This window comes from Anopheles cruzii, chromosome 3, assembly GCF_943734635.1.
Source record: "Anopheles cruzii chromosome 3, idAnoCruzAS_RS32_06, whole genome shotgun sequence".
Lineage (NCBI taxonomy): Eukaryota > Metazoa > Arthropoda > Insecta > Diptera > Culicidae > Anopheles > Anopheles cruzii.
In genome coordinates, this window is record NC_069145.1 from 77,657,690 (window position 1) to 77,669,588 (window position 11,899).

General features: G+C 52.5%; 1 protein-coding gene across 1 annotated transcript in view; it reads right to left on the minus strand.

Annotated features, from left to right (window-relative positions):
* LOC128271048 (uncharacterized) overlaps positions 1-11,236 on the minus strand; it is a 31,630-nt gene extending 20,394 nt beyond the window's left edge. Inside the window, exon 1 of the mRNA XM_053008480.1 lies at positions 8,294-11,236. Within this exon, the coding sequence (XP_052864440.1) occupies positions 8,294-11,236 (2,943 nt within the window). The remainder of the gene's footprint in view (positions 1-8,293) is intronic.
* Between the last annotated feature and the right edge of the window lie 663 nt (positions 11,237-11,899).

An 11,899-nucleotide genomic window follows, 5' to 3' on the forward strand; every position in this document is an offset into this window, starting at 1 on the left:
TAGTCCGCCCGAAGGTATGCAACGAAGAAATGCCAACAAACCGCCACACCGCTTATCCGTTATGATCTCCCGTTACATTCGCCGGTCGTTTGCCGGCAAAATTTGGGGCGATAAATTTTCATCGGACCAAAATCGTCCTTTGCGCCACGGAACAGCCCTTTGTTGGGCGCAGACAACGGGTTATTGTGGTGGATCCCAAATTGTGGGAATCATCACGAATCAGAGGCCCGGCTCGGTTTTGGAACCATTGAAAGCCAGCGCCCCAGCTCCGAAGCAACACTGGGGCCCGGTTCCGCGCCGTCGACACCTACCTGAATGGCCTCGAGGTGTAGTAAACAAGGAAATAACCATTTGTTTCGATCGTCCGCATTTGCGCGCCATCGCGGCACAATCTATGACTGCCATCCCGGTAACGGCGGTACCCTTGCCCTGACAACTCCGGCGGCCAAATAGTCTAAATTCCTTTATCCTTTCTCAAGCTCTGTCACATCACTTTTGAGGCTCCCGAAAGAATCCACGCTCCACCGGAGCAGCAACCGGATGCCGCATCGCTGTCTTTCTTGCCGGGTTTTGTATTTTATCAATTGTGGTCTCTGTGCGTGTCCGTGTGTGTGTGTGTGTGCATAGCAATGAGAGCCTCGCTGCCGGCTTTCTTCCGAGAAGGAACCGGATCGCTCACACCATTAAGCCATCATCCGCGGGCGGCTCGCCCGGAAGGGGATGAGAAATTATTGTTCGCTCTCGGGTAGCTCTCGGATAAAATGGATCCGGGTTGTGTTGTTGTGCGGTTGAGGTACACCGAAAAGCGCTCCAAAAGCGGGCACTCGACTCGAACTGCACGCGCCACAAACGTTACGGTCACGTACGGGCCACCCGGGATGGACCTTTTCGTAGCTATCCATCAGCGCGTTCCGTCCATCCCGTCTGACAGCTTAATGGACAGAAGCCGGACGATCCTGTGGCGGACCGCACGGGCTCCCACGTGGCGAATGAAGTGGTTGTAGTTATGACAGATTTTTTTGTTCGCTTTCTATTGCTCACCCAAGTTGCTAATAAAAGGAGCGAGTCATAAGCATAAAAACAACATCGACGCGGCCAGCGCCGATGAACTTTTGGGTGCAACGACATTAGCCGTATCGGGGTTGCGTGATAAATAACGAGTCGGACGGACGGCGGACTGCAGCGCGGAAATGGTCCCCCCGGGGGGGCCGGAGCTCATGCATATGCGATATCATTAAGGGAGCGTGTCGATTGGTGGGCGGCTCATAATTCTTACCGCCTGCATATCATCCGGCGCTGGGGAGCGGGATTTGGAAAGCGATAAATTAACAGTGCAGATTTGCATACAAATTGAAATATTATCACTCGATGCATGCACCGGATGGGGCGCAGGGAGCCAACCATTTGCTCGGCACCTCCACCACCTAGCGACCCCCATTAGGGTACACGTGTTGGCCAAGCGCGACCGGTTCCGGTGTCGGGTACGTCGAGAGAGAGAGAGAGAGAGCGAGCCGATTGCATATGTTGCCGCAGCATAATCAAAGCCTTCGAAGCGTACCATACGGTGGTAAATCGAACCCATAAATCCACGAGCCCGTCCCCATCGAACGGCTGTCATTAAGTCAATGATGATGAATGGACTTCCATTCGCCGTTGGCTCTGGCGGCGAGCAGAGGAATTTTTCCTGCTTCCGGTTCTGTCTGCGAGCGAAATCTGCGAGAAATGCCAATCAAAGCCACCGCCACTCCGGAGAATGCCATAATTACCAACATCAAGCACTCTCGTCGAATGATTGCAGATAGAAGTATAAAACACTACGACAAGACCCAACTTCCGGTCGGGCGGTCGACAGGAGAACCGAAGACAGAGAACGGCGCAGGATCGGGGCAAGGGCCCTGCACTTCACTTCGCTACACTAGATCAAACGCACTTGGCCCGGGATTGCGCCAGTGAAAGAAAGCTTAAATCCACCCGACCTACTCAACTGGCCAACCGACGGAGGCTACACTGCGGCCAAGTTTCTGACGGAAAGAACCCGAGATCAGCAACCGTCAGCACGGTGGACGGAGATGGAACTCCAAACTTATGCTCTCACTTTAATTTATTCCAGCAACGGCAGCAAACCAGCGATCAGCGAATAGAATTGAAAAAGTTGGCACTACCGACCGAGTACTACGTACTTCGCCATTTTGTTTTTTGGACGCCCGGACTCGCTGGTCGGTGCTCCGTTGCGAAAGATAGTGTGCCACGCTCCCGGGGCCACGCTCGAGTTCGATCAAACGACCGTCACCTTCTTTTTAAAGTTTCGCCGCTCAAAAGTTTCACCGAAAGCGGTGATGGCCATCGGCGGAGATCGTTATTCAAATTTTATTATACTTTCGGTGCATTCCTTCATCCGCTCTTTCTCCCCCCTCGGGGGTTGGGACGTAGGGAACGGTGCTTCAGTTATTTACAGAACGTGCATCAATTAGTCCTCACTAGCATCTTGGGTATCTCGGGCGGCCTGGCAGTGCTTTCGTAATCGGTTTCGGGTTTTTTTTCCGCGACCGAGGTTGGTCCTCGCAAAGTGCAGTTATGCAACAGTTGCGCAGCGAGCGGGAGGGTTGGCGCGTAATGAAGCAAATGGCTAAAAAGCTTGTCCAGGTAAATAATGCTGCCATTATGTCGGGTCGTAATAAATGGATAAAATACGGAAATGTTGTTCGCGATAGATGTTAGCGTAAGTGCGTCGCAGCGGCATCATTGCTGGCAAATAAGATGCATGGCGGGTTTGGGATGGAGTGGTCCACCATAAAATGGTAACGTTTGGTTCGCTCGGACACTGAATCATAACAGTTATTGCCCTTCTATCGGAAGAACCTTTTGCCTCAGAACCTTCGATGATGAGTCACAACCACAAAATTGTGTAGAGAAAGGTCATGAGTATGGCTAAATTTGATTTAGAATTTACACACTTTCGGAGCGTAGATACTTAATCAATCACCTGATATCAAATTGATCATTTTTTTGCACTACTCAGAATTTTCCTCAGGAAAATGCTGATCCGATTTAGGTTACATTTTCACGTGCCATGTAGGTTTCAATTTAATTTTGTGCATTGCCCTTTTCTGTGAGCGTTGCTGGGACTGCAACCAAACCGGCCTTGAAAATGTTCAACCCGGAACACGAAGTACGCTATACGTTTGAGGATTTAAGTAAACTATTTTCCGAGTTTACGAGTAATTGGTTGCCAAGCCACAATGAAATTGAAATCCATTTTGGTAGCAGGAAAAACAATCGTTTGCACGACGCTAATTAAACGGAAAAAAGTAAATTTGAAATGTTAAATCCAAATAATTATGTTGTACAGGATGAATTAATTGTTTTCATTTTCCCCCTAATTGACTGCTGAAAAGCAGACAAAAATTCAACTAAACCTCGTATTTAATAATCCCTTTTGAACTGTTGTTTCATCGTCCTCGTGTGCGACCCGGCCTCGGGCAACGGTTTGTTGTGGAATTATCAAAATCTTTCGCCCATTTGGCTCCACCGTTTTCTCATTTTCGTTCATTAATTTCATGCTTCACGTTTTTGACAAAGTGTCGAATAATAAAGCAAACCACTAGCAGAAACCTTACCTACCCCAACGAACAAAAAAAAACGAAAAACCTGTTAACGGCAACATATAGCGATACCCGACCCGGAGCGCGCCGGGCATGCAAACGACTTTTACTCGCGGCATTATTTATGTTGCAGCTGAGCATAATTTCCATCATCGGAGATCCTTTCGGACCCACCTCCGGCTGCGGCGGAGCGAAAGAAAGAGGACCCCGAGTGCTGTGGAGGCCATTGGCTAGGCCAGAAAACCCCGATGCCCCGTGCGGGCGCGTGTGGTGAAATATAGGAAAAGTTAATTCGTTTGCTCGGTTACCAGCTCGGTAAGCCCATAAAACGTGAGGCGTCGAGCGCCAATGAGGGCCGTTTGAAAGTGGAAAACATAAACATGACCCGTGGCACCGTGGCCGCCGAAGTACTTTGGTATTAATTAATTTATTAGCTAGAAATTTGAACCAGCACAGCACGAATTTTTGGCCGCCGGCCGGAGTTCGGGCAAAAAAGAGAAAATTCTTGCGGGTTGGGTACCGAAGATTGAGGTACCGGCCGTTTTGCGGACCGCTCGGCGCGGGGTTTGGCACACATTAAACCGGGCGCATTATGAGACGGCAGCTTAATAACACTTCGAGCTTCCAACAATAGGTGCATTAATTGAATTTCTTCAACCATGTGTAATCGAGTGGTTAGTGGCTTCGATGGGGTTACCACCGGCCATAAAGGAAGTGCCGGAAATCGAGAGTCATTCCCCTCGGTCCCCACCACGGCGCCCTTACGGCATGGAAGTTGTGCCGGAGTGCCGGAGTCCAACTTTAAACCCCCGTCGTGGTGTCCACCAATCATCGACTTTTCGTCTTTCGACCACGAGCGGCACATTAAAAGCGATGATGTGGTGTTTTCAATTCAAGTGGCATGAAATATGCAACCTACGCTGTCGGCAACATGATGCTGTTTTATTTCCTCTCACGGTCAGAGGGTCGGCACAACGGGAACGTGGTCATGAGGACTTTTTATGATGCTGAAGATATTGGAGTGTTGTGGTTATTGAATGGGGAAGAATGTTGAAGGGCGCTGAGAGATTGATGTTTCTAGTCTTCGGAAAGTTCAAGCAACGTAACCGTATCGAAACGACTAGCAGTCGAGTCCAGAATCTTGTTAAATTTAAATTCCGGACCCGATGAACTGTATTAAATGTGCAATAAATTATAGCAAAAAGTATTATCGCATTTAACTAAGGTACAAATCATGCCTCCATAAGGACTAATGTAACTGCATGGCTCTGTACGACTTGATAGTTTGGCATTTGAACCGATTATTTCTATTAATGAACTGGGCTAAAAGTTGGGCTAAAAAGAATATTAAATATCAGGTTTGGTGCTCAGTAGAGATCTATTTCTTTATCTAGCTTCATGAAGGATAGCAGAAAGAAAAAGCAATGTTACCGATTGTTTGTAAACAATTGTTTCGTTTTCATTGATGCATGCATTAGGTAAAAGATGCAAAGAAGGTCATATCTGCTTACACATTGGCGTATTTTGTTAACCAAACCACAAAGCACAATTTCGTCTGTCACAATCAAGTGGCCGAGATGCTGAGAACAATACACCTACACACCGTAACGGTATAGGCCACAAGTGGTAATTAAGGTAAATACTGTCTCTCCGACGTTCCAGCCCCACTCCCGTGATGCAGCCAAACCCGATCTGCCCGACGGATGGCAGCAGAATCTCTTTGAAATCAGCCTTCAGACTCAGTGCCCGTTTGTGCCGTTCTGCGGGGTGCGATTTACTTGACTTTTTCCTTCCCGTGCAAAGGAAGGTCCTTTCTGCACCGGAAAAGTTTATCCCTCATCGTCGGGACGAGCGCGGCACCCGGAAGACAACACTCCTGCTGTTCGCATGCTCGTACATTTCCGGTCGACTCTCCGGTGCAAAATACACTCCGTCAAAGTGACGCACAGTGGGTAGCATCGTCGCATCCGTCGTAATACGCTCTTGTGCAGCGAATCCTTAGCAAAATAAAGAATCCCATAAGTGGACTTTTGGTTTTGGAACATTTTCGTACGATTTTGAAGCATACGAACACGAACTTCCCGTAGTGACAGCAAATTAGCTAGAAGCAGGCCGAGTTGTGCCACATTTTCATGTTACAAATGTTTGTTTTACATTGAAATAAAAGAAAAGTGGGAAAAGCGGCCAACATTATTTCAAAAACCCCTGGTCCATAGTGTCGCGGAACACGTCGTTGACGCACCGCAACACCGACGGCCCCGTTCGTTAGGCGAAGGACGCGCACCGTAAATGGCGTATACAAAATGGTGGTGTTTTCCGGTTGCCGCCGCTGCTGCTGTTGACAAGTGAACGGTTGATAAAGCGACCGGCGGTGGTTTATCGTGCCCATTCCGGGGGCTCCAGGATAAGGCAGCTCGGAGATGGGTCGTTTACATTCCCGAGCCCCCGGTTTTTTTTTTGTCCTTCCACTTCCGGCCGTTACGGCTGCACAAACGCAACGCATTGTTTTGCGATGCTCGGAACGGAGCGCGCCACGGGGATCTTTCGGTACCGAACAGCGAAATCTAAGAATGAAGAACAATCAAGATACTTGTCAAAGATATCGTTTTGCTCTGTTGTTTTCTGTTCATCTTTTGTTGGCGCCAGGAGCACGACAATAGCGAAACGGCAGGCACCCAATCCGGGAGCTAGTTTAAATTTAGCGCCACTCTGCCCCTTCGAACGCATTACCATAACTCTCGACCTAACGGTGAATTGGTCATGAATAACAAAGCCTATTGACAGTGCCACAGCCACCGACACCACTGGAACCGACTTTACACCAAGACCACCACCCCACACGAGAACTAGGGCGGTTTCGGGTGAAATGCCGGATAAGGATACGCAAAGTGGTCACCACCCAAAGCAAATACAAAGGCCGGGCACCTTACGCGCCGGGTGCCAAAAGCACATAATCCAGGTGTTACGCGCATTTCAACGCGCTCAGACTCACCCGAAGATAACGCGCAACCAAGGACAACACCCAACCGGACCGGCAAAAGGACACACTAGCTGCGGGTGCATAAAAATGGCGACGGCACGCCCGGATACGGCCAGTGGTCGCGGCGTCGGATTATTTGTTCGGATTCCGAAATTAATTCAATTAGCCTTGTTTTCGGTGTGTTCCTCGGTTTTGCTTTTCGTCCAGCTTGCCATTTCGCTTTCCGATTGAACGGTGTCCTGTTTTTTTCCTCCTTTGCCAGCAGCCTCGAACCGGAGCTTCGAGGTTTCGCTTATTGGGCACATAAAATCAGCCTCGCATTTGGGCCGAGAGGTGGCCGGGTTCGGAGAGAATCCTTCGGACTGTTCACCATTTCAAATGAGGCCCTCGGCCACCGCCCCTCGGGACAGGACCTTTTTATTTCACTGTGGCTCCCAGTGGTTCCTATTTTCCGTTCCGCAAATTCTGCTCGTTCGGCGAAACGACGCAATAAGATTGATATTCAAATTGGCGCTCGTAGAGTATTTTAGGTTTTTGTTTTTCGTTATTTTATTTCCGGAGGATGTCACATCGATGCCATTAGTGCAAGCCCACTTGCGAAGGGGGCCACAATCCGGGCGAAAAGCTGAAACTATTCGGGCAATTTGGGCTTACCGGGAAGGGACGGCAGAAAAGCGATAGAACAGGCTAACAATCGATTGGCTATCATTTAATTTATTTATGGCATGGCCCGGCGAGTTTGGACGTGGAAAGTGTCCACGCCTGACCAAAGCACGGCTGGGAGGGTAACCTAGCTGGGGGAAAGCTCGGGATCGCTCCGCAGGTCACAGGCGCAGGAAGTATCAGTTGTTGAGTTTTACGAACTCCAAGGGAACCAATGGGGATAATAAATATCAATCAACCGTTAATGTTTCATAAACAAACTAACAGTAAAGCTATTTATGGTGTGCTCAAGGCATGTTGAATAATGTATTTAATATTTTTTACCATTGTACCCAACCGATTCTGCTCCCGGAATTAGACGAATTGCATCGGAAACACCAACAGAACAAAGACGAGAATTGTTTGTCTAGCCTTCGACATTCAACAGGAAATCTCCTCAGTAAACACCTTAATGAAGTTGAAGAAGCTCAATTTCCGTGCACTTCATATCCGTTGAATTTGATTCAACAATAACCGTAACCAGCCATCGGCAGTTGACGAGGAGTAATTGCCAGAGCTACCAAAAATGGTTTCCTACGCATAACCCCTGAAAGTATGCAACGCGTGGCGCAGCTTATTTTATTTTCATCCAGCGCAAGTCCGCCGGAACTGTTTCGTCCTTTTTCGCGGTGTCAAGGTGCAAATTTAGTACCCGGGTGTCGGTTAGGGGTTATCGTGATGATTAAATTTAAATCATTTGGCAGCGAAACAGTAAACCCACGACCCCGAATCAAGCTTTCGATTTTCGGGCTGGTTAAATTTGACCAACTTCCCTCTCTAAATAAACTGCCGGCGAACCGTCGCCCTCTCTCTCTCTCACGTGGGACCCAATTTCGTGACCGAACCGAACCTTGTCCGAGTTCCAGTTGGATACCGCAGCGACGCAGCCCGTGGGCGAACGTGAAACTTTTCACCAGTAATTAGAATCATCCGACACGGTACGGCCTACTACAACTACTGCTGCGCTACTGGGCGCCCCCTTTCACTGCCCCTTTGCCCCGTGACTCACCGTGACGGGAAGCTCCAGTTCGTGCGTCTCGTTGCCACGCCAAACGCTCGAGTCCGGCGCGATGGTTTGGATTTCACAGTCGAGTGTATTAATTTTCTCGTGCAACCGTGACAGGGGCGCTCCGGTTGGGCGTGTAATTAAGTTTTCTGCTCCCTGGCCGGGGCCGGACGATGTCACGGTCACCACCGGGTTGCTCTTGCCGGTTGTCGTCGTCGTCGTTGTGGTGGTGGTCGTGGTCGTGGTCGCCGCCGTTGAAGGGCGCACCGGTTTGGCCAGCTTCGCCGTGGCCGCAATGATCGCCGAAGCGGCCGATCCCAGTGACTTTATCTTGCGCTGCGGTTCCGCTGCTGGGCCGTCCGCGGTGGTCGGTTGCTGCGCCTTCACGGTGGCCAGTGGGTCCTCGTTCAGCACAAAGTTCGTCTTAAGCGTGTGTTGCTTGAGCTCCAGCGTGGCCAACGGTTTCGCCGACTTCCGACCGTAGCCGGCGGATCCACCCGGTTGGGCCGACGCGGCGTTGGCCGCCGGCCGCGACAGGGTCTTCGCGCTGATGATGTCCTTCTCCGACAGGATGGCGGCACCCGGTTTCGGCTTCAGTCCCGCGGCCGGCCCTGTCCGGTTCGCTGGCTGCTGCGGATGATGGTGCAGCTCGCTGTACAGCTCCTTGCTGTTGTAGAACTTGGTGGTCGAGAACTCGGGCTTGTCCTTCTTGCCGCCGGCCCCGAGCAGGTCCTGCGCACCACCGGCACCCCCTCCGGGAGCACTGTTGTCCGTGTTGAACTTGGTGGCCGCAAAATCGATCTTCCGGAGCGGGGCCTGCGTCTTAGCGAGCAGCGCCAGCTTCGTCGCCGTCGCCGGATCGTTCTTCTTCACGCGCCGCGGGATAAACAGATTACCGTAGCCATCGGCCTTTACGATGTCACTGCCACTGACCGGCACACCGAGGTCCTCGGGGACCGCGCTGGGCGATGTGGCGGGCGTCTGCGTGGTGTCCTGCTGCGAGGAAGAGAACGTCACCGACGAGATAGCGATCGTAATCACCTCGTCGTCCTTGCGCGGTTCCTCCTCGGTGGCCACCGCCTGCACCCCGGCCATCGCGTCCCGGTATTCGTCGTCATCGTCGCCGGCCACGGTGCCTTCGAACGGCCGGAAGCCCTTAAAGTTCTCCTCGATGCGACTAATCACCTCGTCGTTCTCCTCCAGCCGCTCGGTGATGTTGTCCGTCGTCGGTTTGCTGCTGGCCCGCTCGTCGCTGGTCGACGTTTCCGACGTGTCATCGATCAGTTCGATCTCAATCTTGGTCGTCGAGATGTCGCCACCGTCCGGGCCGGTCACGTTGCTGGACGGGCTCACCACCGGGCTGCTGCTGCTAACACTCGTCGTGGCGCTGCTGGCGCTTGTCACCGTGCCAACGCTCGATGGGCGCTCCAGACCGTCGGCCAGCGCTTCCTCGGCCAGCTTCTCGTCCACCTCGGCCGTCGTCGTCAGGACCGGCAGCACGTCGGACGGTTTCACGATGGTGGACTCGAACAGTCGCTCGGCGTCCTCGTTTCGCAGTATCGCCTTCTCGCGCAGCACCTTCTCTGCTTCCGGTTCCTGGATGGTGTTGGATTGCTGGCGCTGCAGCGGCTGTTCCTTGAAGTCCTCCAGCTTCGACGGATAGAAGTCGTCGATGTTGATCTTACTCGGGTACACCGACTTGTGGAGGGCCTGCGACGGTGGCAGGTGTAGCCGGGCCCCCATCGAGTCCGTCAGTAGCATCGCTTCGTTGTCATGCTCCCGCAGCCCGTTGTCGAACTCGTCCGTCGTGATCTCGGCGATCTTGATGCGGTACAGCCCGTTCTTAAGGTTGCGCTCGACGTGAATCTCGTTCGAGAATCCATCCTCGGGCCCGTCCGACTCCAGCGGCTCCGATGGTTCGTGCCGGGTGCCGTCCGCCGTTACCTGGGTGTTGACCGTGACCACCGCCTGTTGACCGCTGCCGGTCGGAGCCACCGGAACCACTGCCAGCTCGTCCTGCGGCTCGACACTAGCAACCTGTTCCGAATCCACAGCAACCGGTGCCATCGGGGCACCGGTCGTCGTCGTGGTCACCGTGTCCTGTACCGTGGCACTCTGAAGGGTACTCTCGTGGCTCGGCTCAACACCCGCCACTTCGTGGAGGGTAACGTTTTCCGCCTGGGTTCCGTTGGTCGGCTCGATCTGCTCCTCCTGGCTGGCGCGCTCCGTTGCCGTCACGACCTCCACCGTGAACAGGCGGATACCGAAGCTGAAGACCGGCGTCTCACTCTCCGGCTCCGCCAGGTCGGCGGCCGGTTTCGGTTTCGCCTCGTCCTCGTCGTCGCCGTCGTCGCGGACTGCGGACGCAACAACCGTCGCTTCCGGACCGGAGCCCTCCGTCGGTTGCTCCGCCGGCGTGTCTTGGGCTGTTGCTTCCGTGCCGGAGCCACCAGAGGGCAGCACGGTCGGGGCCGGTGGCACGGCCGTTTGGCCACTAGAGACAATTGTGCTTGACGCCATTAGTGGCGCCACTTCCGCTGAAGATGAAGGTGGCGGAACTGACGACGACGGCAAAAGTGTCTCGGGGCCAAACGACGACGACGACGACGGGACGGACGTAGAGAGTGGCGTGGATGACACGTCCCGGGCCGGCACGTTCACCAACGGTGTCAGTGACGGTGCCGACGGTGAAGATGGCGACGATGATGGCGACACATCCGGCTGGCTGTTTTCGACAGTGGGCTGCGGTGACGGCGTAGATACGGCCGACGCCACCCCGGAAGAGGTAGTGACGCCACCGACGGCACCAGTAGTCAACAGCAGTCCTTCACCGAGGTCCTCTGGAGCGTCGGTAAGCTCACCGCCCGATACGCCAACCGCCAGCACCAGCGAGACCAGTGCCAAGACGGGCAGCGCCGAGAAGAAGAATGCACTCCGATGCTTCATGATGCACCACTGAAGCTGACGCCTTGCCTTGCCGGTTTCGAAACTGCACCCAACGACGGCGCTTGACGGCGTTAGGTTTGACGTTTGATGAGTATGTTCGAGACTGCTGGCTGGCTGGCTGGATGGTCGGCTTTTGTGGTCGATTTCCTTCTTGTCTTCGATGACGCCCGACGTCCTACGGTGCACTTCAGGGTGGAACCAGGACTGGTTCAGAAGCCGCTTGAGCCGATCAGTTCATCGAGCGTGACGCTGGAGCTGCGTTCGGCCTGGGAAACGGAGGAAATAGGGATGAAGCAATAAATTAGTTCCCACCGGTACTGGGGCCATTGATTGATTCGTTAGTTGCTTACACCACTGGGCCGATGGTGCACCCGGTTGTAAGCATGTTTGGAATATCCTGATCTTATGTCAAGCGTTTCTCTTGTGTATGAAATCATAAATAAACACCGGAACTTCACTCATAATATTTAAATACTTATATAGTTAAATAAATTTATTATCGGTTTTTTAAAAGACTCATAAGAGAAACGGCAGCACAGGATAAAGTAGACGACGTTGCATTGCATACATTTGGGCGCATATTCGCACATGTTTCAAATCGAGCGCCTACAAGTAGGCAATTCGAAAGCTAAGCGTGCACTTTAAACTTTCCAAAGCAGGAAA